Source organism: Triturus cristatus, unplaced genomic scaffold (assembly GCF_964204655.1).
Source record: "Triturus cristatus unplaced genomic scaffold, aTriCri1.1 SCAFFOLD_326, whole genome shotgun sequence".
Taxonomy (NCBI): domain Eukaryota; kingdom Metazoa; phylum Chordata; class Amphibia; order Caudata; family Salamandridae; genus Triturus; species Triturus cristatus.
In genome coordinates, this window is record NW_028187707.1 from 60,811 (window position 1) to 85,689 (window position 24,879).

Here is a 24,879-nt window from a genome sequence, read left to right on the forward strand (position 1 = left end):
ATGAATTGTGTGACTTATTGTACAATGAATGGTGTTGCAATTGAGCCACAAGATGAAGACTATGGCCATCATTAGGATGGCGGGCGGACATCCCGACGTAAAAAGGGACCATAAGTGCGGCGGTCCCGTGGCTGAGATCAGGATGCGCCCACCACACTGGCGGGCGCATCCTGCATTTTTAACATTGCGGCGGGCGGTGCTTCCAGCACCACCTGCCGCAATGCCAAAAATGCATGTTGTGCATTTGCATGCACAACGTGGCAGGACCCGCGCGGTGCCTACCATGACGTGCATGCAAATGCAGGGGGGGTACCATAGGTACTCCCCATGTGCACCTCCACCCCCCAAAATTCCTGGGGGCCCGCTACGGGCCCCCAATGGCAAGGACCGCATGCCTTTCCGCCCAGCATGTATCGTAATATGGATGGCGGTGTCTAACAGACACCACCACCATATTAAAACCTTTTCGCCCGGTCGACTCATCAACCGGGCGGAAAAATCCGGCGTACGGTCTTTCCGTCCGCCTGGGTACCCCCTGCCATAGTAATATGTCAGGGGGACATGGCATGCGGGCGGAAGAGAATGTCGGACGGATCGCCACCGCAATGCGGGCGGTGGAAATCCGCCCGACATTCTAATTGACCCTTATGTGTTTAAAAAAATCACACAAGGCTAGAGTTTAGTTATTCCCTGCTGTGACAAAAGATGGCCTACCTTTCGATTTAAGACATACTGTCAAAGATGAGGTATGAGATTACATCTGGACAGAGATTGGGCTAGCAAAAAGTGCCTAGCCAGTTAAAATAAAAGTGAGACCAGATGCAATTTTACCTACAACCAAATAGAATAGTCTTTCAAAAGATCCCGAAGAGGAAATTAAACCAGTGATATAAAAAATGATTGTCTAGGGGATTCTCTGTAAGGTACTTGGTAGTTCTTGTAACTCTGTAGTGATGGGAAGTAGTAAATGGAGAATAGCTCAGGATCTGCGAAAGATAAACAAAATTGTCATACCATGTTGTCCTGCTACCGACTCCAACAGTGGTTTTGTTCCAAATCCCATCAAATGCAGAATGGCATACATTAGTGACTTATGTTAAGCATTCTTTTCAATTCCTTTGCACAAACAGAGCCATATCAAAGTTCTCGTATGGCGTAGGATTTCAATTTTTTGTCAAATATGATCTAGAGAATTTAAGGTTACCTTGTAATTCAGTCTTAGTCCAATATATTGGTGATTTGTGTTTGGCATCCATGACAAAGTGAGACTGTAAACTTGGTACGTTTGCTTTGTTAAATCATTTAGCTGACAGTGGCCATAAGGTCTCTCCAAAAAAAGCATTAGTGTAAAAGAGAAGTGATTTATCTTGGATACCAAATCGAAATAGGTGCAAATAAAGTCTTAATATAAGGTTTGTTTGCAATTCTGAGAATGAGCCCACCGACCACCTAAAGGGAGGGTTGGATGTTTTGGGGAATTGTTGGCTACTGACATCAGTGGATTCCAAACGTTTCCCTGATTGCAAAGCTGTCAAGATCTGGTACCAATTGACATTGAATACACTGAAGCATTTAAATAATTGAAAGAGAGTATGACCCAAAGACATGGTGGGGTGATGCACCTCATTGCATATCTTTCAGCCGTATTGGATCCGGTAGCTATAAGTAGGCCAGAGCGGTGAACTCTGCTCTGTTCGCTGAGTTTGCTGAGTTTTCTGCACTCCTCACTCCACGGAGCAAGTGACATTCTGAAAAACTTTACTCCGCATAGCGAAGCTTTTTCCTCGCTTGTGCTCCCCAACGGTAAGTTGGTGAGCGTGGAAAATCCAACACTAGACCACCTCCCAGCAAGATTTCTCACTGCAGGCAGTCGCGGATAGTCGCTAAAATTGCCAAAACGCAGTCATTTTCTCCATGCCAAAAATGAATGCATTGGATTAGCGCACCGCTTGAAGTGGGATGAAAAAACTGTGGGGGGCGGGATGGCTCTCAAAATGGCGTGGCTGATGTAATTGGGACACGGCTTAAAACACGCAAGCTAAAAATCTGTGCTTAGCATAGTGTGCTGCCCCACTGTTAATTTGCTGCTTTTGTCATTGCATCCAGATATATAATACACCAAGTAACATTACACCTACAACAAGCCATGACTATTGGCTTTGCAGAGGAGTGTTAGTTCCATATGCTAAAAAAGAATCAACTATGGCTTTGTTGTATATAATATAGAAAATGCTTCAGTTCTGAAATGGTGAGAGTGTGAAAGAACTATAACAAGTCACTTTAAAGGTACCTCAAAGGCAGTGAAGGGTGGCACTGCTGCAGAGTTATGATTTTTTTTCTAATCTGGAGGGTGAGGGAAAAAACAGAGAGCCCGATAGTAACGTGTCTCAGCACCTGCTTTTAAAACTGCTGGATCACTTAAACCCTGATTCTATGTAATCACAAATTATCTTAACTGTCTTTAATCCTGTGTAAATTTGATGACACACACATGCTCTCAGCACAGCAGCATGCTGAGACGGTCAAGACCTGCCGGCTGCCGCCCACTACATGCGGAAATCAATACAAACAAGGTTTGCCCCTAGAGAGCACATTGGTCCAGTCACTCTGGGGGCAGGCCAGAAGCATTTAGCAGGGCCGTCATAGGTAGCGCTTTCGCACTATGAAAGATTGATGGCCCTGCTCTGCGGAATCCGGGAGCTCTGCAGGATTTTGATTGGCTGCGCAGCCGCCCTCAGAGATTTTGCGCACACAGGGCCAAGTAAAGCCCAAGTATTTGCCTCCCCCCCCGGCCTTGAGAGTTATTTCCCGCACAAATGGGAAAGATGTCGCCCATTTGTGTGGGAAATAGCCCAATCTGGCAACACTGGTTCTACTGCAGCTTCCCAGAGTGTTCTAGAGAACAACTAGAGCTCTAACCGTCTTACTTATGACAAACGCATGGCACACCTGAAGCCATCTTGATTGGAATAAACTGGTAACATTTAAAACGTTTAATTTAAAAAGTAACAAAATGAGGTGGTTCATTTTGCCATAGAAATTATGATTAGTGCCGCAGACAGAAAAATTAGGGCACATTTTGAGTGACTTCTCAAATCCCCTTCTATTTCATTAAACAATTCTGACATACAGACTGAAACATCACTTTCAATACCAGCAGCAGTCTTACAGTTAACTCCCTAGTGAGCAGTAGCTTTACTACAGTGATCTAATGAGCAACTAGAGTGCTAACATTCAAAATGTATGGCCAATGTGTGACACTTCTGAATGTCTTCTTGATGGAATCAGAGTAAAAAACTGAAAGCATTTCCTACTGAGGAGACTGCAGTATATTAGGAAATTAGGAAACTTCATAACAAATAAGTCTCCCAAGATGGCCACCAGAGAAAAAGAGCACAAATATCACCCAGATGTAGCCCACGGATAGCCCAATGACAGAAATGTGCAAAACACTTTATATTTTTTGTTTTTTTGCAGTTTTATATAGTGCAGACTGGTCAGGTATTGGAGTGCTTTACTTGACCATTGGTTACATCACACAAGGACTAATTCATTTTGGTTGTAGGCATGGGGAGATTAAGTGGATTGACCAGAATCACAGAATGTCGAGCTGAAGCAGAAACTCCAACCTGGTTCTCCAGTTGCAAAGTCTGGAGCTCTGGAGCTCTGGAAGTAACACCACATCCTCTCCCCTAAGTGCAACATTTAATCAAATGGTCAACTGGATAAGAAAAATAAAGTGCTTTGTTGCTATTTGGGAACTCAGAAAATATGTCCTCATTTTAGCTTTTTAGAGCACTAACCATAATTTCAATGCAAATAAGATCCTCTAATGTCTAAAATTTCTAAAGGAAATGCTTTAGGTTTTACAGTTATGATTACATCAAGATGGTGTCAGGAATGTCACACTTTTGTGATAAATATAGAATGTTAGCAATCTAGTTGTTTATTGGGATACTGTTGCGAGGCAGAGGTCATGGGCACGGACTCGGAAAATTGAAGGCAGGTTGGAGGGTGCAGAGGCAACAATTTGACCACACTGGGCAGGCAGGAAGGGAAGTGGCAGCACAACAGACGATGGACTGCAATGGAAAAAGGGCAGAGGCAACAAACCAACAATGCAGGACAGGCAAGAGAGGCTGTGGCAATATAATAGACCATTGTGGGCAGAAGCAAGAGGCAGTTGTAGTACAACCGTACTTGCAAACAGACCTGATTCAGCCAGGAAACGCCCAATGTTTTTAAGCCCAAATGAAATTTATTTTATCTGTTTCCTGTCTACAATCTCCTCTTTTTCAATGTAAGTCAATGGAGAAAATCAATTCTCAATTTTTGTTTTCAAAATCTCCCTCTTACCAAGTTCACAATGTGAGCAAGTATGGTACATTGGATCATGAAAGGCAGGAGGAATTGGGGTAGGGACATGGACTCGGATAACAGAGTACAGGAAGGACATGGAAAGGTTCCACCAAACTGACCTTTCAGGGCAGGCATTAAGGTTTGCAGCAGCACAATACACCACACAGGGCATGCGGGACGGCAGTGCAGCACAACAGTCCATTGAAAGCAATAGGGAGGGGACAGGACATGCACATGGACAACAGAGAACAGAGGGGAAAGAGGCAATCGCAGCAAGCTGACCATAATAGATAGACAGGAGAGAAAGCTGCGGCATAACGGACCATAAAGGGCAGGAGGGAGGAATCAGGTGCATTACAATGGAACAGACAAGCCAGGACGTAGGAAATAGGGGTCTGCACTTGTAAAACAGAGGGCAGGGGACAAGGGGGCAGGAGCAGCAAGCTGACCATGGAGGTCAGGGAGGATGGGCACTAGAAGCACAACACACCATAGAGGGCAAAAGTGAGACTATAATGGCATGCACACAGACCATCAAGGGATGGTGGGAGGTGGTCAGGAGCAGCTAGCTGATCAAACAGGGATGTTGGGAGGGGCTGTGACAGCACAGAAGACCATGCATGGCAAGCGGGAGGGTTAGTGGAGGCACAATGGCCATGATGGGCAAGAAGAAGGGGGCAGAGGCATGCACAAAGACCATGGAGGATAGAAGAGAGGGTGTGAGAAAGTATCCTCTTTATGCATGGTTGCCCCCACTTTTTGCTGAATTTCTGATGTACTTTGACTGAGTGTGTCCTGGGCTCTTGCTAATCAGGTACCCAGGGCCTATGTTCTTTCCCTAAAACTGCATTGAAGCCGAAAGCCAATTGGCATCTCTGGCCACAGGTCAACCCCTGGTAAATGGTACTACAGGTAGCCAGGGCACTGCGACCAGAAAAGGCCTCTAAGGGCTGCCGCACTTATTGTGCCACCCTTAGAGGTCCTGTACCTTTACACACACACACACACTGCCTTTGCAGGCTGCGTGTTTTAGTACAGAACAAAGTGAAGAGTCGACATGACATACATCTCTGTGTGCCATTCCTACAACCCACTGTCCTGGCACAGATCAGTCACCCCTGTAGCTGGGTGCAATATACCAGTGGTGAGGGTACAGGTGCATAAGCCCTGTACCCCTACAGTGTCTAAGTCCATTCTTAGACATTGTAAGTGCAGTGCTGCCATTAAGAGTATATGGTGCTGGGAGTTTGTGATTCCGAACTCCACAGCATCATAATGGCTACAGAAAACTGAGAAGCTTGGTATCAAACTTCTCAGCACATTAAACCCACAATGATGGCAGTGTGGGATTTCATGAAAAATGCACACAGAGGGCATCTTGGAGATGCCCCCTGAAAACTAACCCACCACTAGTGTCCAGACTGAGTGGCTGCTTTCAGCTGCCACCGCCAGACATGTTTCTGGACCCCTGGGTTGCGAGCCTGCTGCTCTCTGGGGCCTGAAACAATGCGCATCCTGGGACAAGGTGCCAAGCCTCCTCCCCCGGATGGGCAGGGTTCACGAAGGGGAAGCTTCAACGGCTTGCTGCCTTTGTGAGCTTCCCCAGGCCACTTGCTGCTCTCAGCAACTGGTCCCCACTGGTTCTGACCCCCACTTTGGGTGGGAGAACTGGTGGGAAAAACAAGTGAGAAAGAGAGGTGTGCCCACCTCTGCCAACTCCACCCCTCAGGTGGGGGAGGCGACGTGAAGCACAACTCTCAGTCCACTCCATCTTGAAGATGGGGGCACCCAGCCAACCAGGGACAGGCTCATATTCCCCTCCCACTGGAGGGTGGCATAATAGGGGGGGGACCCACCCCAGGGAAGGGACCCATTGGTCCCTGCCTTTTACCTACCTGTAACGCTCCTAAATCTAGTATTTAGGGGCACAACTGAACCTTGCTTCCTCAGACAAGAAGAAACTACAAGAATAATAAGAAGGACTGAACAGCCGTGCAGCAGCTAACAAGAGGAAGACGCCCACTGACTTGGCACCAGCCCTACCGGCCTGTCTTCCCCCTTGAACCTGCTCCTGTGAAATCCCGGTGTGTCCTGCAGCCAGAAACCTCAAAAACCCCAGAGGACCTGCCTGCTTTCAAGCTCAAAGACTTTGTCTCCCGTGAACACTGGATTTGTTCATCTGCAACCTCTGGCTCCGGCCAGGCACAGCGAATCCGCCCAACTCTGCAGCCGCCATCCACGGCCTGAGCTCGAATGGGCAAACACCACGAGGAGGTCACCCTGGCGATCCTGACCCGAGATCCGGTGACCTCTGACCTGCCTCAAGCTCCAGCCGACACCTGTAGCCTAAATCCGGAAGGTCCCCCCAACCGTGGCCATGAGCTGGTAAGACGATACGACTCCAAAAGGCCCCCCTGCACCCGACGCCACATGGCTTTGTGTGCCCAAAGCGACGGTGCCTAACTAACCCCTAACTTCCCAACTTACCTCTCGAAGTGGTGGTTGCACCCAGAAGACCTTTGTCCCCAAGCCTGCAGTGCCATCGCAAACCGGAGGTTCCCCATTGAACACAAAAAGGGCGCCCAACATCGAAACAGCAGCCTGTTCCCGGCCGACCTAGTGCTGCTGAGGGTTCACCTTTGGTGCTACTTTGTTTCCCCATTTGCCCTGAGCGAAAGTCCAGGAGCTTTACTCCCACAACCAAGTGGCCTGCTTGCCAGCAGCTACCAACCGGAGGCTCCCTATCCCCCATTGGATAACATTGGACCTCAGCACTCTGCACCCGGCCACCATAGTGCCACTGAGGGTTTAACTAGAGGGCATCCTTGACCCTGGGGGACCCCTGAGTCTACCCCAGAACCTCAACTCCCACTACCAAATACTTAACTCAAAACTGATAACACTGTTTTCCTCCAAAGGATAACATTGACTGTTTTACTGTGAAAAGTTTGTAAGTGTGGAGTTTGAGAAACCAAAGGAATTCTTTAAAATTGCTTAATCTAACAAAAACAATTGTACTTACCTGTTTTCAGGAAATGTTCCAGAGTAGCATCTAGGTATACTACTCTGTGTAAGCCTAGTAATCTCAAACGTTACTCACCTTCTATTTTACTAAAAAAGCCTATTCAAGTATATGTACTGCATTTCCTAAGTTTTGCTTTTATCTGCAGCCATACTGTAGATCAAACCAAAGTGCATATACAATTATCATTCAAACTGTATTTCAATCGCATTACTACTGTAAAGTATTTATTGCTTATCTGTGCCAGGCTTGCTTGGTTCTAGAAAATTAAATAACTAAAAAAATATTTGTATCCGAAAACAATTGGTCTGAAGTTCAGTCTGTGAGTGTGTGAATTGATTTGCTGAGTGAGGGTGTAAAATAAATACTTAACACTGTCCACTGATACTGCCTTACTGCTCGACCACACTACCATAAACAGAGAGTGAGGTGCTATCTAACTTTACCTCTGCCTACCTTTGGGGTTCCACTGGACTCTGTGCACACTATACCTCACTTTGGTATAGTATATACAGAGCCAGCTTCCTACATTGGTGGATCAGCGGTGGGATATTCAACTTTGCATTTGTTGGACTACTTGGTAACCACCTGCTCACATGACAGAACTCTTAAATTGTCTTTAGAATTCTGATTTCTCAAATTGGCATTTTTACAAAATTACTAAAAGTCTTGTTAGGGCTTTGGTTAACTCCCTTTAGAATTTTAGAAAACTAAAAGACACTTAAGCTAGGGTTAGAGGGGTTAGAAGTTTTTTTTAACAATGTCTCAAATCAAGAACCCAGCGGTTAGTAAAAATAACCACAATGAGATAGAGGACTTGGTTGAGGAGCTCGACCTCACCCCTTACCGTCACTTGTTTTTCAAGGAGGTAAGGTTCCTATGTAAACTTAAAAACATAGCCATGGGTCCCCATCCCACCAAACAAAAGCTCCAGGATCTGTTGGCTGGGTATGCAAAGGGCCACCCATCTGTAAATGTTGAAGACCAGTCAGAAGAGGAAGAAGAGGGAGAGGATGACCAGTTAGATCAACCTCTCCACTTCCTAGGGAGAAAAGGGTCCAAGTACCCTTGACTCCAAGAATCAACCTCTCAGTACCTAGATCCCACACAGGTGGCTCAGGTACCACTGAGGACATTGAGGACAGCCTCAATGAGGAGGACAGCCTTTTAGTAAGGCTGACCAAAAGATTAGATCTATAGACCAGGTTGCTGGCTCTAGAAAGAGAGACAGCAGAAATGGACCTAGCACCCGTCAATGGTGGCAGCAATTTGCTTAATAAGGATACAGAGCAATCTTATGATCCTAAAATCCCCAAAGGGATTGCCCCTAAATATGAAGAGAGTAATGATATCACGAAATAGTTCACAGCCTTTGAGAGGGCTTTTGAAATGAGAAAAGTGTAGAAGTCACACTGGGGGGGGAAACTCCTTTTGGAACTGTTGTCTTGTACCTGTAGAGACAGACTCCTGACCCTTATAGGGGCAGATGCTGGGTCTTATGACTAAATCTGATTGAGGGATTTGGACTCACAACTGAGGAATACAGAATTTTATTCAGGGGGGCTCACAAAACCCCAAACCAATCATGAATTGACTTTTTTAGACTACTCAGTTAAAACACTAGATTGTTGGTTAACCGGACACAATGCTCATGATTTCAATGGACTTTACAATCTGTTTATGAAGGAACATATTTTAAGTAATTGCACAAATGAAAAGTTACATCAGCATTTGGTAGACCTAGGTCTAATTTCTCCCCAAGAATTGGGAAAGAAGGCAGACCGCTGGGTCAAGGCAAGGGTGACAAAAACAACCACTGGGGGTGACCAAAAGAAAGGGGTTACAAAACCTCACCAGGGGAAAGGTGGTGAGAATCCCCAAGATAAGAAGGCCCGAGTATTCTAAAGGGCCCCAAAAACTTGCACAGGAGGGTGGGTCCCAAACCTCTTCCCAGTCCATTAATATGTACAAGGTAAATGACTTTGATCCTTTAAAGGCCTGGTGTAACAACTGTAAGAAGTTGGGACACTTAACTGGAGATGCTGCTTGCCCAAACAAGAAGGCCCCTAGTCCTACTACAGCTCGTCCTGGAATAACAAGTCCCCAGATGGGATCAACAGTGTGCCAAGAGCAAATCGGGTTGCACACTGAAGCAGTTCTAGTTTCAAAAGAGGAAGTTGAGTTTGCCACTGTAGCTGTGTGGCCACCCAACTTAAAAAATACTTACAATACCCTTGGATTAATGGAACTAGGATAGAAGCTCTGAGGGATACAGGTGCCAGTGTCACTATGGTGAGAGGCACACTGGTTTCCACTGAGCAATACTTGATTGGGAGAACTTACCCAGTTACCAATGCTGACAGTGTTACCACTAACCATGCAACGGCTATGGTGACTTAAACTGGGGGGGGGGGGGGGTGTTACTGGCCTGAAACAGGTAATGGTCTCACCAAAGATCCATCTGCATGTCTGCTTGACAATGACCAGGAAACCTTAACATGGGCTGAGGTTGAACTGAAAACCCATGTAGCAATGCTAGATATCCCTGAATTGGTGTGTGTAAAACCATGATCACAGAGCAAGAGACAGGGTGAAAAAGAAGTGTTGGAGCCTGAAAGTATGGCCCAACCTTCCAAGAGAAAAGGTAAGAAAACTGGGGAACCAGCTTCTGTACAGCAAAAGGATTAGGACCCCTCTCCTCAGGTAGATGACTTGGACATCCCAGAAGGAACTGAGCACATGGAGCTTGACCCTAACCAGGTTGATCTCTTAGGCCCAGGGGGACCCTCCAGGGAAGAGCTGTGCCTTGGACAGCAGGACTGCCCAACTTTTGAAAGCCTGAGGCAGGAAGCTTCTGCACAGTAAAAGGGAGATGTCTGTGGTACCCACAGAGTTTATTGGGAAGAGGGACTACTGTACACTGAGGCCAGAGACCCCAAACCTGTAGCCACAAGGAGAGTGGTAGTGCCGTAGATGTACAGGGAGTTTATTCTAACTTTAGCTCATGACATCACCCTTGCTGGACATCTGGGCCAAACCAAGACTAGGGAAAGACTAGTTAGCCACTTTTACTGGCCCCATATGCACCAAAAAGTAAAGGAGGTTGTCAGCACCTGTGTCACCTATCAGGCTAGTGGCAAGACAGGTGGCCCCTCAAAGGCCCCCGTGATACCACTACCTGTGGAGGGGGTTCCCTTTGAAAGTGTATGTGTGGACATAGTGGGTCCACCTGAACCTCCCACAGCATCAGGGAACACATTCATTCTAGTGGTAGTGGATCATGCCACTAGGTACCCTGAACCAATTCCCCTTAGGACTACTACAGCTCCTGCAGTAGCCGAGGCCCTCATTGGTGTCGTCACCAGGTTAGGGTTTCCAAAGGAAGTGGTTTCAGACAGAGGTTCCAACTTCATGTCGGCTTACCTAAAACACATGTGGAAAGAGTGTGGAGTGCAGTACAAGTTTACTATACCCTATCACCCACCAACCAATGGCCTTGTTGAGAGATTCAACAAGACATTGAAAGGCATGATTGCGGGGCTCCCTGAAAAACTCAAAAGGAGATGGGATGTCCTCTTACCCTGCCTGCTTTTCGCTTACAGAGAAGTGACACAGAAGGGAGTAGGGTTTTCCCCCTTTGAACATCTGTTTGGCCATCTTGTGAGGGGACCACTCTGTCTTGTAAAAGAGGGTTGGGAGAAGACTCTCCAAGAACTCAAACAAGATATTGTGGGCTATGTGCTTGGCCTAAGGTCCAGAATGGTTGAGTACATGGAAAAGGCATTCAAAAATCTTTAGGCCTGACAGGAGCTTCAGAAGCACTGGTATGACCAAAAAGCTGCACTGGTTGAATTTCAACCTAGGCAAAAGGTGTGGGTTTTGGAGCCAGTGCCACCAAGTGCTCTCCAGGACAGATGGAGTGGCCCTTACCCTATCCTAGAAAAAAAGAGTGAGGTCACCTACTTAGGTGACCTGGGCACAAGCGGGACACCCAAAAGGTTATCCATGTGAACTGCCTGAAACTCTACCATTACAGGGCTGACATCACCATGCTGATGGTGACTGATGAGGATAAGGAGACAGAGAGTGAACCTCTCCGTGACCTCCCCTCATACAGCCCAAAAGATGGGTCAGTAGATGGAGTTGTCTTTTCAGACACCCTCTCTGCCCAACAGCAGACTGATTGCAAGCAAGTCTTGCAGCAGTATGCTAAGCTCTTTTCCTTGACCCCTGGCCAGAAAAACTGGTGTACCCATGATGTAGACACTGGGGACAGTTCACTTGTCAAAAACAAAATCTATCGACAGTCTGATCAAGTCAAGGAAAGCATCAGAGCAGAAGTCAGCAAGATGCTGGAGGTAGGGGTTATTGAACCCTCTGAGAGCTCCTGGACCAGCCCAGTGGTTCTAGTCCCCAAACCTCATCCACAGGGTGGAAAGAGAGAAATGAGGTTCTGTGTGGACTATAGAGGACTCAACTCTGTCACCAAGACAGATGCTCACCCTATCCCAAGAGCAGATGAGTTGATAGACAAATTGGGTACAGCCACATTTCTAAGTACCTTTGACTTAACTGCAGGGTACTGGCAAATTGGCATGGTCCAGGAGCAAAAGAAAAGACAGCATTCTCCACACCTGACGGGCATTATCAGTTTACTGGTATGCCCTTTGGTTTAAAGAATGCCCCTGCCACCTTCCAGAGGTTGGTGAACCAAGCCCTTGCTGGATTGGCATCCTTTAGTGCAGCTTATCTAGATGATATTGCTGTTGTTAGCTCCACCTGGCAGGATCATCTGATTCACCTTGGGAAGGTTTTAAATGCCCTGCAAACTGCAGGCTGAACTACCAAGGCACCCAAATGCCAGATAGGGCAGGGAACTGTGGTGTACTTGGGCCACCTTGCTGGTGGAGGCCAGGTACAACCCTTACAGCCCAAGATCCAGGCCATCCTGGACTGGGCAGCTCCAACAACCAAACCCAAGTCAGGGCATTCCTTGGCTTGACTGAGTACTACAGGAGGTTTCTGAAGGTATATGGGTCCATTGTGGATCCCCTCACAGAACTCACCTCCAAGATCATGCCCAAAAATGTAAACTGGACAGTTAGTTGTCAAAAGGCTTCTGACACCCTGAAAGAGGCTATGATGCCTCTGAGCTAGGGATAGGAGTGGTCCTATCCCAGACCAATGATGAAGGCAAAGACCAACCTGTTGCTTTTATAAGCAGAAGGCCTCTCCCCAGGGAGCAGCGTTGGAATGCAATTGAGAGGGAGACCTTTGCTGTGGTTTTGTCCCTGAAGAAGCTGAGACCATACTTGTAAGGTACTCACTTCCTAGTTCAAACTGATCACAGACCTCTGAGATGGCTAATTCAAATGGAAGGTGAAAATCCTAAACTGTTGGGGTGGTCTATCTCACTACAGGGAATGGACTTTGTAGTGGAACACAACCTGGGACTGCCAATGCAGATGGACTTTCCAGGTTCTTCCACTCATACAAAACCAGAGAAATTCAGCAGTTTTAGTTAGCTGACCTAACAATAACTCACGCTCCTGCAATGCACTGCTGATGACTTCACATATTACATCACTCATGACATGGTGAGTGACATGACATCTCAAATGACATCACTGATGACATCCCGGATTACATTATCCCGTGACTGGGAGTGTTTCTAAAAAGTTTAAGAATGTGATATATATATATGATGATTCTGTCAGTGTGTGACTGACTGTATAAGAGAGTGATTATACGTGTCTGGGTGAATGTATGGGTGAGTGACTAATCTGTGGGAATGTCTGTATCAGATCAATGCCTGGTGGTCACACAACACACAGACACTCTGTCACCCATACAGGTACTCAGACAACCAATCAATAGCCCATACAGAAACTCATGTACCTATTCACCAACCCATGCAGCCACTTACACACCAACTGACAGACTGATACAGACTTTCACACAGATTAGTCACTCACCCATACGTTCAACCAGATTCCTCCTAACTGTTGAAAGAAGTTCAGTCAACCTGACGGTTCTGCTGCATAAAGATGAGGGTTATGGTGAACAGTCTTCAACAAGCTGTCAATGCTGGGAAGGGGTAGTGTTACACCCCACCTCACTGTGTTCACAGATGGTGCATTTGCTAAACCCTAAAAGGACATTTTATGACTTTTTTTTAAAAAAAAGGAAAACTGGCAAGTGTCTCCTACCCATCTTCTAGTTATGCTGAAGTAGGTAAAAGTGCTAGGAGTCAGACATCTGCAGTTGGTATGTAGAACCCTGCATTTTACCCCGAACTCAGTACACAATGGTTAGTGTTTTACACTGTGAGATTGTTATACACTATTTGAGATTTCTCTCATAGCATATTTCAGCTGCCATAGTTGTGTTTATAAAAAGAGTATCAGGAAAATATTCCTTTTCCAGGTTGTTAACATGAGTCTGAAAAAACAAGCATTGCAGTCGAGCACACATTTGATTTAGCAGCACCGTTTAAACTAGTGGCCTGCTTTCTCGGCCTGCGCCCGCATTCTGATTCATTTAGTCCACAAGCAATGACCAAGTTAGTATACAACCGGACTTGTAATATAGGTAACATTAGAAAAATACATATGCAAGCCTTGCAACACAGTGCAAAGGAGAACCTTTTATACAAAGAGCGGAAATCAACTCTGTCTCGCCTTTGTGATACAAGAGGGCATATTTACTAGAAAGTGGCGAATCGTGTTGTTAAGCCAAGAAGGCTAACAACACACTTTGTCATTTTAGAAACACAGCGCTGCACTGTATTTATAAGAATACGGTACAGCCCTGCGTTTCCCCCTGCGCTGGTATTAAATTAAGCTGCCTAGTGCCATGCATGCACCCTTTCACCATAGTGCAAGGGTGCCCTTGTTGAGGGGAAGATTGTTTATGTGCAGGAAGGTCCCCCTTCCTGCACATAAACAATCTTTAAATGCCGTTTTGTAACTTCTATGTGTGCTGCTTAATAAAGAACACATAGAAGTTGCAAAACGGCATTTTTTTAAAATTATTGTTATTGTGCAGGAAGGGGGATATTCCTGCTGGTAAACAAACATTGGCATTTTGCAGTTTCCATGTGTGCTGCACAATGCAGCACACATGGAAACAGCAAAAACAAGGAGAAATAAAGCATTTTTCCTAATTTCACCTGTTGAAGACCAGATTTTTCCTGATCTTAATTTTGGCACTGCCTCCTATTTATGCTGCTCTTCTAAATAGGGGGCAGCGTCAAAATCAATGGGTGTTGTGGTGGAACGCCCACCACAACACCCATTGCCCACCCCTTTCACGCTAAGTGCAGCGTGAAAGAGTGCCTTAATTGCAAGGCAGCATTAAGCCACGTTAAGTTGCTTAACGCTGCCTTGTAAATAAAACAAACCTCCCATCACCATTAAAACATCACTAAAAGAGACGTGGTTGCAATAGGGGCTTGTAAATACGCCACTAAGTCTCCTTGGACTGCCTCAAAGAGCACCTTTTATTTTGAAGATTGAGACCATAGTTGAATAAATGCATAAAACACAAACGTAGTTTATAATGGCTGAGAACTGTCGCCCAAAGCAGTTCACATATTTCTCCATCATGCATTGATATAAATATAGATGATGACCAGCTGTTGTAGCTAGATCATTTGTCACTGCTTTAGTTGTGAGATACACAAGTAGTATTAACATGAAGGGTTGTCTTGAGAATATGTATGGTCACTATGGGCACACATAACATTTTTTCCTCTTGTCTGGCACCTAGTTAATCCTTTGACTCGGAGCAATCTATCTCTGCACTTTGCGAACAACCAGCAGTGTGACCGCCAAGTGCGGGTGTTGCAGTGGCTGTCAACAGTAAGCCGTCATGAAGAGCTTCTGGACTCTGAAAGGTAGGCGAATGCTTCTGCTGTAGCAGTCTATTCTATAATCTATAAAGTGACTACAGTTGTAGGAATTCACAGCCTAATAGGATATTGTCTCAAAGCATTTGGCACCATAACCCTTCTGTGGGAATCCATGCTTGCTTCCATGTTACCTACCCATTACAAACAAAATACTTCCCAATGAACTATACATTTCCAAAATGTATTGACTCTGATTCAGGTTTTTATGTTTTTGATTTTATGAGTTCATTATTATCACTGCTTGTTGCATGTTTGCTGTTATTTAGGGGCCAATAATGATGTTGGTTGGAAAACCTCTGACCTCTAGTCAGAAGCTTCCCAACCGTGGTCAGACTTTCCAGAAGACTCGGTCGGTTTGTGGCCCGAAGACTGATTGAGAGTTTGCGGTCGGAATGTAAACCAGACGGTCATTCTGACTCAGTTCCGGCCAGCGCTCGGAGTGTTCCTGTCGATCGGAACCGCACCATAATCCCCTATGGATGGCGTTTGTACCGTCTGTATCACGATGTTGGTTTCTGACAACCTTTCTGTGCCGGCCTTTCCGACATGGAAAGGCTGTCGGAAAGTAACTTTGGGGGTACCTAGCAGGGCCCCTTTGCCCCCGTGGTCTAAGGTCCGTGGTGAAGGGGGTACCTAGGGTACCCTCTCCCTGTGAAACCCTGCACTGTATGGTTGGTACCATTGTGCATGGTTTTACACATGCACCCATTTCTCTATAGGAGCCTGTATTATGGCCGTTTTATGGCCGTAACACAAGCTCCCATAGAGAACAGTGGGAATTTGACCGAACAGTGGTCAGTCGCATCATAATCAGGCCTTCGGATCCGCCGACCTCAGGTCAGTCAGACCTGAGTCCAAGATGTTGTCTGTCGGTGGCAACTCCAACATCGTGATGAGCCCCTTAGTATTCAATTTGTAATGTTGAAGGTGAGCTGGTTATCGGGGCAGAAATAACAGTTGTGTATACGTGCACATTCCTCAGAACATTAGTATGCATTGCCTATAGTTTTAATGTTGAATTTTTTTGGCCCGGTTCACTGACAAAATATTAAACCCCAAAATAGCCCCATGCAAAAATATTGTTATATAAATATCAATATAAAAAATATAGTTATGCTATACTAAATTACAAACATTTCGAGAAAAAAAATCATTCTCTTATATCATTGTATAACATATTGTTTCTTTACATATATATAATTGTAAATATTAAACATTACATATATTAATAATGACACTAATGTAAATATATATATATATGTAATAGTTAAAAAAACCAATTACAATTATTTTCAAAAAGTAAAACACACATATATTAATATATATATTTATTTACAGATTGCTAATTAAAAAATATTATTAAACTAATAATTTTTATGTATAGTATAATCATTTTTTATATATATAATCTTATTACCTTTACAAAAATGATTATACTATACATACAAATTATTAGTTTAATAATAGTTTTATATTTAATTATATATATATATATATATATATAACATAAAATATATAAAAAAAATATTTTCATTACAAATAAAAAATTTAACCAAATACAAAATAGCAATTCAATAAAAATGCATTACATGTTAAAAACATTATTAATATTATAATTTTCAATAAACAAAAACATAATAATATACATTTAAACAATATAAACTAGACTATAAAATGCATATACAATTCTCACTACAGTTTAGACAAATGTAGGCAAAATGTTGTACTCAGGAGGGGTAACATTTTCTATTCCCACTCCAGTCAAATCAACAGTATGGAAATTGTTGGATTGCGGAGGGGTAAAATTTACTATTCAACTTCAGTGACTCTTGTCCATTATTGATGTAAGAGTCATACCAGTGAAGATGTTGATTTCCTAAAACAGATAATGTATGCAGCATGCATATTGCTATACTTTGGATTTCAATACTGTTATGAGGTTTTCTGGTTAAACAGAAGTACTTTTACCAATAAATCATGACTACCCAAAGATTTCCACCACCAGGTCTCTGGTGAACCCCACCCCATCATACACCCTTAAAATGGGATGCAGGTAAGGAAGATCATAGAGGATGTTCTATAAATTAGCTTACATTGGCAATACCTTGTAATGTGTGTAACATCGCCAATTGTCGACCATTAGAAAGTGGCTCAATCATGGAAGTTGTACATTCACAAGGAAGGCTTTGTTGGCTTAGGTTTTTTCTTTTTCACAGCTGCTCTCGGATACTGAAGTATTTTTCTGCTTTTAGAAACATTTATTTCATTTAGAGAAAGAGCTCAGGACATTCCTAATGGGTTCATTGATGCTACAATCAAAACCAAATCAGTAAAGGCCATAATTAGCTGTGAGCACAGATATTGTCCAGGGAGACCATTGTCAGACACAATGTCTGATAGCCATCCGTAAGCTTCAGTTATCAGTTGAGAATGAAAGGAAAAAAACGAAGAACTTTTTTTAGTGGCCGTGCTACAGTATAACACCACTGGTTGGTAATTCAGCCGGCGTCAACGTAAAATAAATGTACACTACGGTAGAGTAATCTTTGTAATGGGTACCATCTCATTACTGGAACTATAAAAGTTCTATAAACAATTGAGATACACAATGGACAAAACATTAAATCATACTAATCTTTAATCTATTTATTAAGCTTAACAATATTTCAATGTAGCCTCATGATTAGATGGGAATTATTTTTTATGTGGCCAACAAATACAGTTTTTATCTCACATATATCTTTTTTTAGATTGGATAACATCAGTACCATTTCAACACCACTTTTAAACTGGCATCAACTATATGAAAACAGTCATATTGAACTTCTTATGTCTTCTTTTTTCACAAAGATTGCAGCCGGCATACATTCAACATGTGTAAGGATTCCCGCTTCCTCAAGGCTCCATGGTTGAATTTATTAAATGTGTCCTCCTGTATCATTTTCCAGTTAAATGTTCCTTATACTTCACTTCAGTGCATTCCATATAATTAAACTTACCGTAATTTCCAAAGTTGCAAGATTGAAAATCAACTTGATGTGTCGTTTAATGGTCCTCAGTTTCTTCTCAGATCTCTATCTTTATGTAACTGTTTCATAACTTCTCATCAATATTTAGAAACAATAAGCCGATAATATGGCTGTTACAATTGCCCATCGATATCCCCTCACTAACAGGCATAACTCATGTGCTAAGTCATAACTACAAAAGCAAAGTCGCAGATTCATCGTAGAGTTTTAGCCTTCAATTCCACGTAACTATTCCAGAGGAGGATGTGCCACTGAATGCCCAATTACAGCAAAAAAAAGTCTAATATAGCCCGGAATGGCCGGGGTGAGATGTAAATATTTTTGCAGCTTTCAGGTGCCCTGGCACCAGCAACACATGCTCGGACACAAAAATCAGTTGCCAATGCATAGCCATATACTTGTGTAGGGTTATGTATATTGAGGTGTACCCATGTAGGCCGAGTTCTGCGCCACAAGCACACACACATTGACCCTCATGTCCATGCTCAATTGTGTTTTTGAATGTTCTAATCTAGCCATTTCTATCCAGTTCAGTCTTAGCCTCAAAGTTTCTGGTGGAAGATTAGCCTCAGATGCTTAGTGCAGTTCCCCCTGCACAGTATGTCTTCAAATACCCAATGCTGCCTCACGGTACATGTGCAGGTGCATGAAATGGCCTATAATTTCTCCCTATGCAGAGATCGTCTTGTGCAGGTTTAGCCTTGAATGTCCAGTGCCATGTCCCAAGGTGTTGATTTACCATTAAAGGCTCAGAGCAGCAGTGCAGCTTCAGCTTCTATCTGTACGTCCCAGCTGCCCAGTGCTGACTCCCATTGTTGAGTTTTGTTTGATGAAAAAGCCTCCACATGTTTGACGTTTAATTCCAGCTCCTTACTTTTAGCAACCATGACCAGTACAGGAGATCCACATTGGGTAGTATGATAGAGGCACGCATGGCTAAACCATGTGTGCCTCCACAATGCTGCCCTAACCACAAATGCATCTGAACAACTCATTCTTTACCACGTATGCCTTTACCATGCAATTTTGTGGTAAAGGCATGACTGGTAAAGGGACATTTGTGGTAACTTTTACACTTGAGCCCCCGAGCCCTAAAAACTACCATGACCCCCACAAGCTGCAAAAACTACCCACCCAAGCCCTAAGAACTAACCCAACCCTTCATGACCCCATAAAAACTACTCCAACACCACAAGACCTAAAAACTATCCCGCCCCCCTGAGCTCTAATAATTACCCAACCCCCTGAGCCCTACAAACTTCCCCGACACCTGGAGCCCTGAAAACATCCGAATCAGCCTTAAAACTCCATAACCCGGCCCCAGCCCCACTTACCTCATTGTGTCCTCTCCCGATCCTTCCTGTTCCTGGGCCCACCCATTCCAGCATCTAGACCACATGCCTACCTCAACTACGCATATGCTTGGTTAAGGCAAGCTTGGTTGCTCTTGCAGGGAAATGGCATGCATGGCTTAGCCCGCGTTCTAATGGCTGTTTCGCTCCACATGGTGCTGGGGCTCTACTTTCCACCTCATATTTCTTGATTGAAGGCAACATACACGCTTTGTTGAAGGAACACTGATCCTAACTTACCTTCTTCTTGAGCTACATGAGCTCTCTTATGGCCTGTCTTTAATTTCTTCCCTGATGCTTCAGTTTGCAGGCTCCTTGATGGTAGTATTGGAATTGTTTATCCCTAGTTCCAACTAGAGACCCCAGCAGCTTCCTCTTTGAGCTGAGGGATTAGAAGGTGGGAAAAGGGATAGGAAATCAAGAAGGCAGACCTAGCTCATATTGCCAGATTTACTTTCTTTTGTATGCTGTCCCTGCTACCTCAGAGACCAGGAGAACAGCAAACTGCTAACTGTCTACTTCGCTTGTTAGCCACTATATGATGCATGTCATAATCATTCTATATGTTATGTACTTTCATGCAAAGTTGTAGTTCTTTTTTTTATTTTTTATTGGAATACTTAATCATTCCCATAATCTAAAAATACAAATTTACATAAAAGCATAAAAAAATCACAAAAAGCAGGATCAAGTTTAAATATATCATTACATTCTTCCCTAATATTATATAGTAATACAAACACATGATTCTTATACACAATCAACCAAATACATTTAAGAAAACCCCATTTAATATACTTCATATTTATGATTTCATATAAAGAAAAACCTCTTAACCCAAAGTTTCCCATGATTTCTAAAATTTCCTATATGATCCAGATCTTAATGCATATCTTTTCTCCAACTCCTTAATCCTATTATGTTTACACTGTAGTTTTTGACAAGTCGGAATTTCATCAGACCGCCACCTTTTCAGGATTAAGGATCTAGCTAGTAGGACCACAATGTATAACAAGTCAACCTTTAAGTCGAGGATGCAATCTCGGGAGCACCTGCAGGGCTCTTGCGAATCCCTTGGCGGTGCCACCGCCAGTGTTTTGGTGGCATCGGAGGGGGGGGGGGGGGGTCATTTTTAGGAATGTGGACCTGGAGGTTAAGGAGGATGTTGAAAGCAGTGGATCGAAAACGCCGGCAATAGCCGAGACGGCGTCAAGAGGTGAAGGTAAGGATGCACAAGCGTGGGGAGCCTCCTGTCCTTCTCCTGAAGAAATCCTCCAACATCCAAACTTGTGCCTGCTGCTTTAACTCGAGGCTTAATTGCGGGATGCTCTACAAGGAAGAGACTTAATTGTATACTGAACTCTAAGTAACAAAGTAGTAGGACATCGTGATTCAGTAGAAACTGATTAATAGGGGCTTAAATAACGAAAAAAGAAAAGAGGAGAGAAGGTGACTGTTGCAGCATGTGCGCATTTAAGCGCAAACCCCCAAATGCGAATTCTGTCCCTGTTAATCAATCTACCCCGGTTCAGAGGTCGCGTCAAAAGAGCATCCTAGAGAAAACACTGGGTAGTTCACGTACATTACAAAGCGCACAACAGACGATGGATCTAAAGGTGCAACAGCTTCTGGAGGCAAATAGATTAGAGACCCCTGATGTCCAAGAGGCCCAGGCGGAGATTGAAAAAGGGGTGGAGAAGGAAGATACTTTGGAGACTGCAAGACTACAAATGTCTAGCCTCCTGCAACACTGGAAAGAACAGAAGATATGTAAAGTAACATCGAAATGGGAGGCCTCCAAAAGTAATCTACTGCTGTGCCCTTTTCAATTCCCCATCTGTTGCAAACAATATCCTCTTTTTTTCGAAATCACATATTGCGGTGACAGCTTCAACCACCTCCAGCTAGTTAATACATTAAACAATATCCCAGGCAGCATTGTCTTCAGCTCAACAGCATGCAGGGACAAAAGTGGCAATAGACAAATCTCGGCTGGTGGCAACAGCAATAGTAGGCAATGAGGAACCTCTGCAGGAGATAGAAAATGAACGGGAATCTAGACAAATGGTTAGAGACATGTTCGAGTTGATTCTTTCTGAGATAAAAGAGCTGCGTATGACACAGTCACAGGAGATATTTTATCATTACATGAAAGGTTGTTGGAAATCCAAGAGACAATGGGTAAAATACCAGAGCGTCTGACGGAAGCTGAGGAACAAGAAACTAGCCTAGAGGACAAGGTAGTGTCCTTTGAGCAGGAAATAACACAAATTAGGCAAAATACAGATGTCGTTGGGGCTAAATTATAGGATGTGGAAAATTACAACAGGTGTACAAACTTACGGTTAGTTGGGGTCCCGGAAGCAATTGAAGGCCCACAATTTCGGGACTGGGTAGAATCCCTGCTGAGAAAAGCAATCACGAATCCAACAGGAGACTTAACAGTTTCAAGAGCCTATAGGGTAACTTTCCAACGCCCCATTAATACAACACTCATAATATTCTAGTGAATTTTGTTGACTTTCGAATAAGAGAAAAAATAATGTCTAAGGCGATTTGAAAAAAAACTTTGACGACACAAGAAGTCCTGTCATTTAAAATCTTTTCGGATATGACTGCATTAGCAGCAAAGAGGCGGAGAGAATTTGTTCGAATGATTGATTCTTTTAAAGCAAAAGGGGCACAAGCAACCATTGTTCAATAATCGAAATTAAAAGGTCTCATAAATGGTAAATTTCACCTAATGGAAGATAAAGCAAAAGCACAAGAACTATTACAGTAGAAGTATATCTCACTATAAAAACCTATTAACTATGAATGCTAAATGTTAGGCAATAATTATGGGTTGATATTTTATAGAGATACTTACGTTAAGGATTTTGCAGCTCAAATATGAGTGTAAATGCTACCAGGAGTGAGAGACCGGAGGACCTGGGTCACTCCGGTAGTGGTAAGCACACAATACTGGGTGCTGGGTCATGGCACTCAGGGTACCAAGTGGGGGTAGAGAGGTGGTGTGGGTTACCCTCTCACTAGGGTCACAGGGGTATGGGAAAGATAATGGTCGGAAGGGATTACGCAGGGTACGGGGTGATTGCAGGGGAGAAAAATTGGATAGTTCATCCATGCATACAAGCAAACTATCTTTGGTAAATGAAGTAATGTTATCATCAATGCTAATATGCACTTTACATGACACTTTACTTTGCACTGTCAGTTAAAAAAATTGTTACGTACTGTAGTTAAAAGAATAATGCACATTGCACTTTGAATTATACGTCTTATTCTCTCCTTAAACATCAATGGCTTCAATAATAAAATAAAAGCGAAGCCATTGAAGAATAGGTAAGAGGATATATCCCTGACATTGTATTGATCCAGGAGATGCATAATATGAATAAAAAGAAATCTACATATAGTATGTTTAGGCAGTGGGCATAGTTAGGTATTTTTCATCAGCAAGTGCTGCTCATAGAGGGATAGCAATTTTCGTGAATAGATTCTCTTTTCAGATCACCTACTTTCAGGTTGATAAAGAAGGCAGGTGGGCTTGATCAGTGGTTTGATTATTAATAACAGGTTAACCACAGCCGAATATATGCACCATTTGAAGACGATCCTACCCGTTTATTGGAGCTTTATCACCCATTACGGCATAATCCTGGAACAGTGATATTGGGGGTGATTTTTACTTTTTGCAGGCTCCTGAATTGGATTCATCCTCTGGTACACAGAAACAGAATAAACCACCTATGAAAAAGGTATTAGCGGAATGTATGCAAAGATCTGATAGACATATTGCAGATACAATTTCACAATATGAGAGAATATTCATGTTTCTAAGCTAAATATAAAACAGTGGCAAGATTAGATCATTTTCTTACTTCATGCAATTTAAGTTTAATCAACTACACATATATTCAAAACAGATTTTCTGATCATGCTTTGGTAAAGTTGGAAGTATCAGGGCTTGGGGCACTTAAGACATCATCAACATCCACATCGAGGATGAAGACTTGTGTACGGAAACCCAGAATAAAATAGAAAGCTTCTTTCAACTGAATAGGATGCAGCTAGAGTAAAAAGAATCTGGGAGGCTTTTAAAGCTACTACACATGGATATATTACTACTAAAGATATAGCAGCTGGATGCCTCCGAAATGAAATGAGGAGAGTCCGTTTTCTTATAAATGTTTAGCTTGGCAAATAAGAGAAAGACAGGCACACAATAGGATTACTGCCTTGGTAGATAAAGATACAAATATTCACATCACAAATGAAGTACAGATACAGGAGTAGTCCAAACACTATGAAGCAATCTATTAAGTTAGACAAGAGGTAGATATTTCAAAACTAAAGGATTTTCCTATTAAACTCTTCATTCCGAAACTATAGGCAAGTCAAATTGAGAATATGTTGACCGATGTTACATTAAAAGAAATGGAAGTTGTAGTGCAATCTCTGGCTAATGGAAAAACATATGGAGAAGATGGATTGCCTGCTGAACTAAATAAGAAATGTTATTCAATAATAAATCCTGAATTAGTAATGTTAGCCAATTATATTTTTATGGGAGGCGAGATACCACCCTCTTTCCGTACGGCAGTATTAGTCAGCTTTTTGAAAAAGAATAAAGATAAGGAGGACATTAATTCATACAGGCCTATAAGCCTCTTAAACACCAATTATAAAATTATAGCCAAATTATTGCCAAACTGAATGAAAAAGTGATGTCATTGGTTGTGCCTGTTCATGCCTCCCCCCCCCATAGTTTAGGCCTTCGTTTTACCCTAGTTTCTGTGCCATATCTGGAACCTGAGACACCGGGGTATACACCTCATATCAAGTTTGCACGTGGGTCATGCTCTCCGATGACGTATCACGGATATATGCAGATGATGTGTACCACTATGGAATGTACAATCTGTTATAACTATTTGAATGATCTATACGATGTACAATGTGTCTAATGTAAAAATGGCAATAAAAAAAAAAGTTTAAAGAAAAAGTGTGTTGGGTCAATTAAACATTTAGATCAGTGTGGATTTGTATCAATTAAACACCTAACTTTTAATACCAGTAGTTTAGTCAAAGGTATTGATTATTTTAGTCATAACAAAATCCCGGCCCAGATTATGTTACCAGATTATGTTACCAGATGCCAGGAAGGCTTTTGATCAGGTTTGCTGGGAGATTCTTTTCTAT

The 24,879-nt window shown here is 43.2% G+C and overlaps 1 protein-coding gene across 1 annotated transcript in view; it reads left to right on the forward strand.

Moving 5' to 3' along the window:
• Positions 1-24,879, forward strand: part of LOC146770883 (rho guanine nucleotide exchange factor 11-like) — a 304,352-nt gene that overhangs the window by 39,518 nt on the left and 239,955 nt on the right. Inside the window, exon 4 of the mRNA XM_085640387.1 lies at positions 15,152-15,278. Coding sequence (XP_085496513.1) covers positions 15,152-15,278 — 127 coding nt within the window. The remainder of the gene's footprint in view (positions 1-15,151; positions 15,279-24,879) is intronic.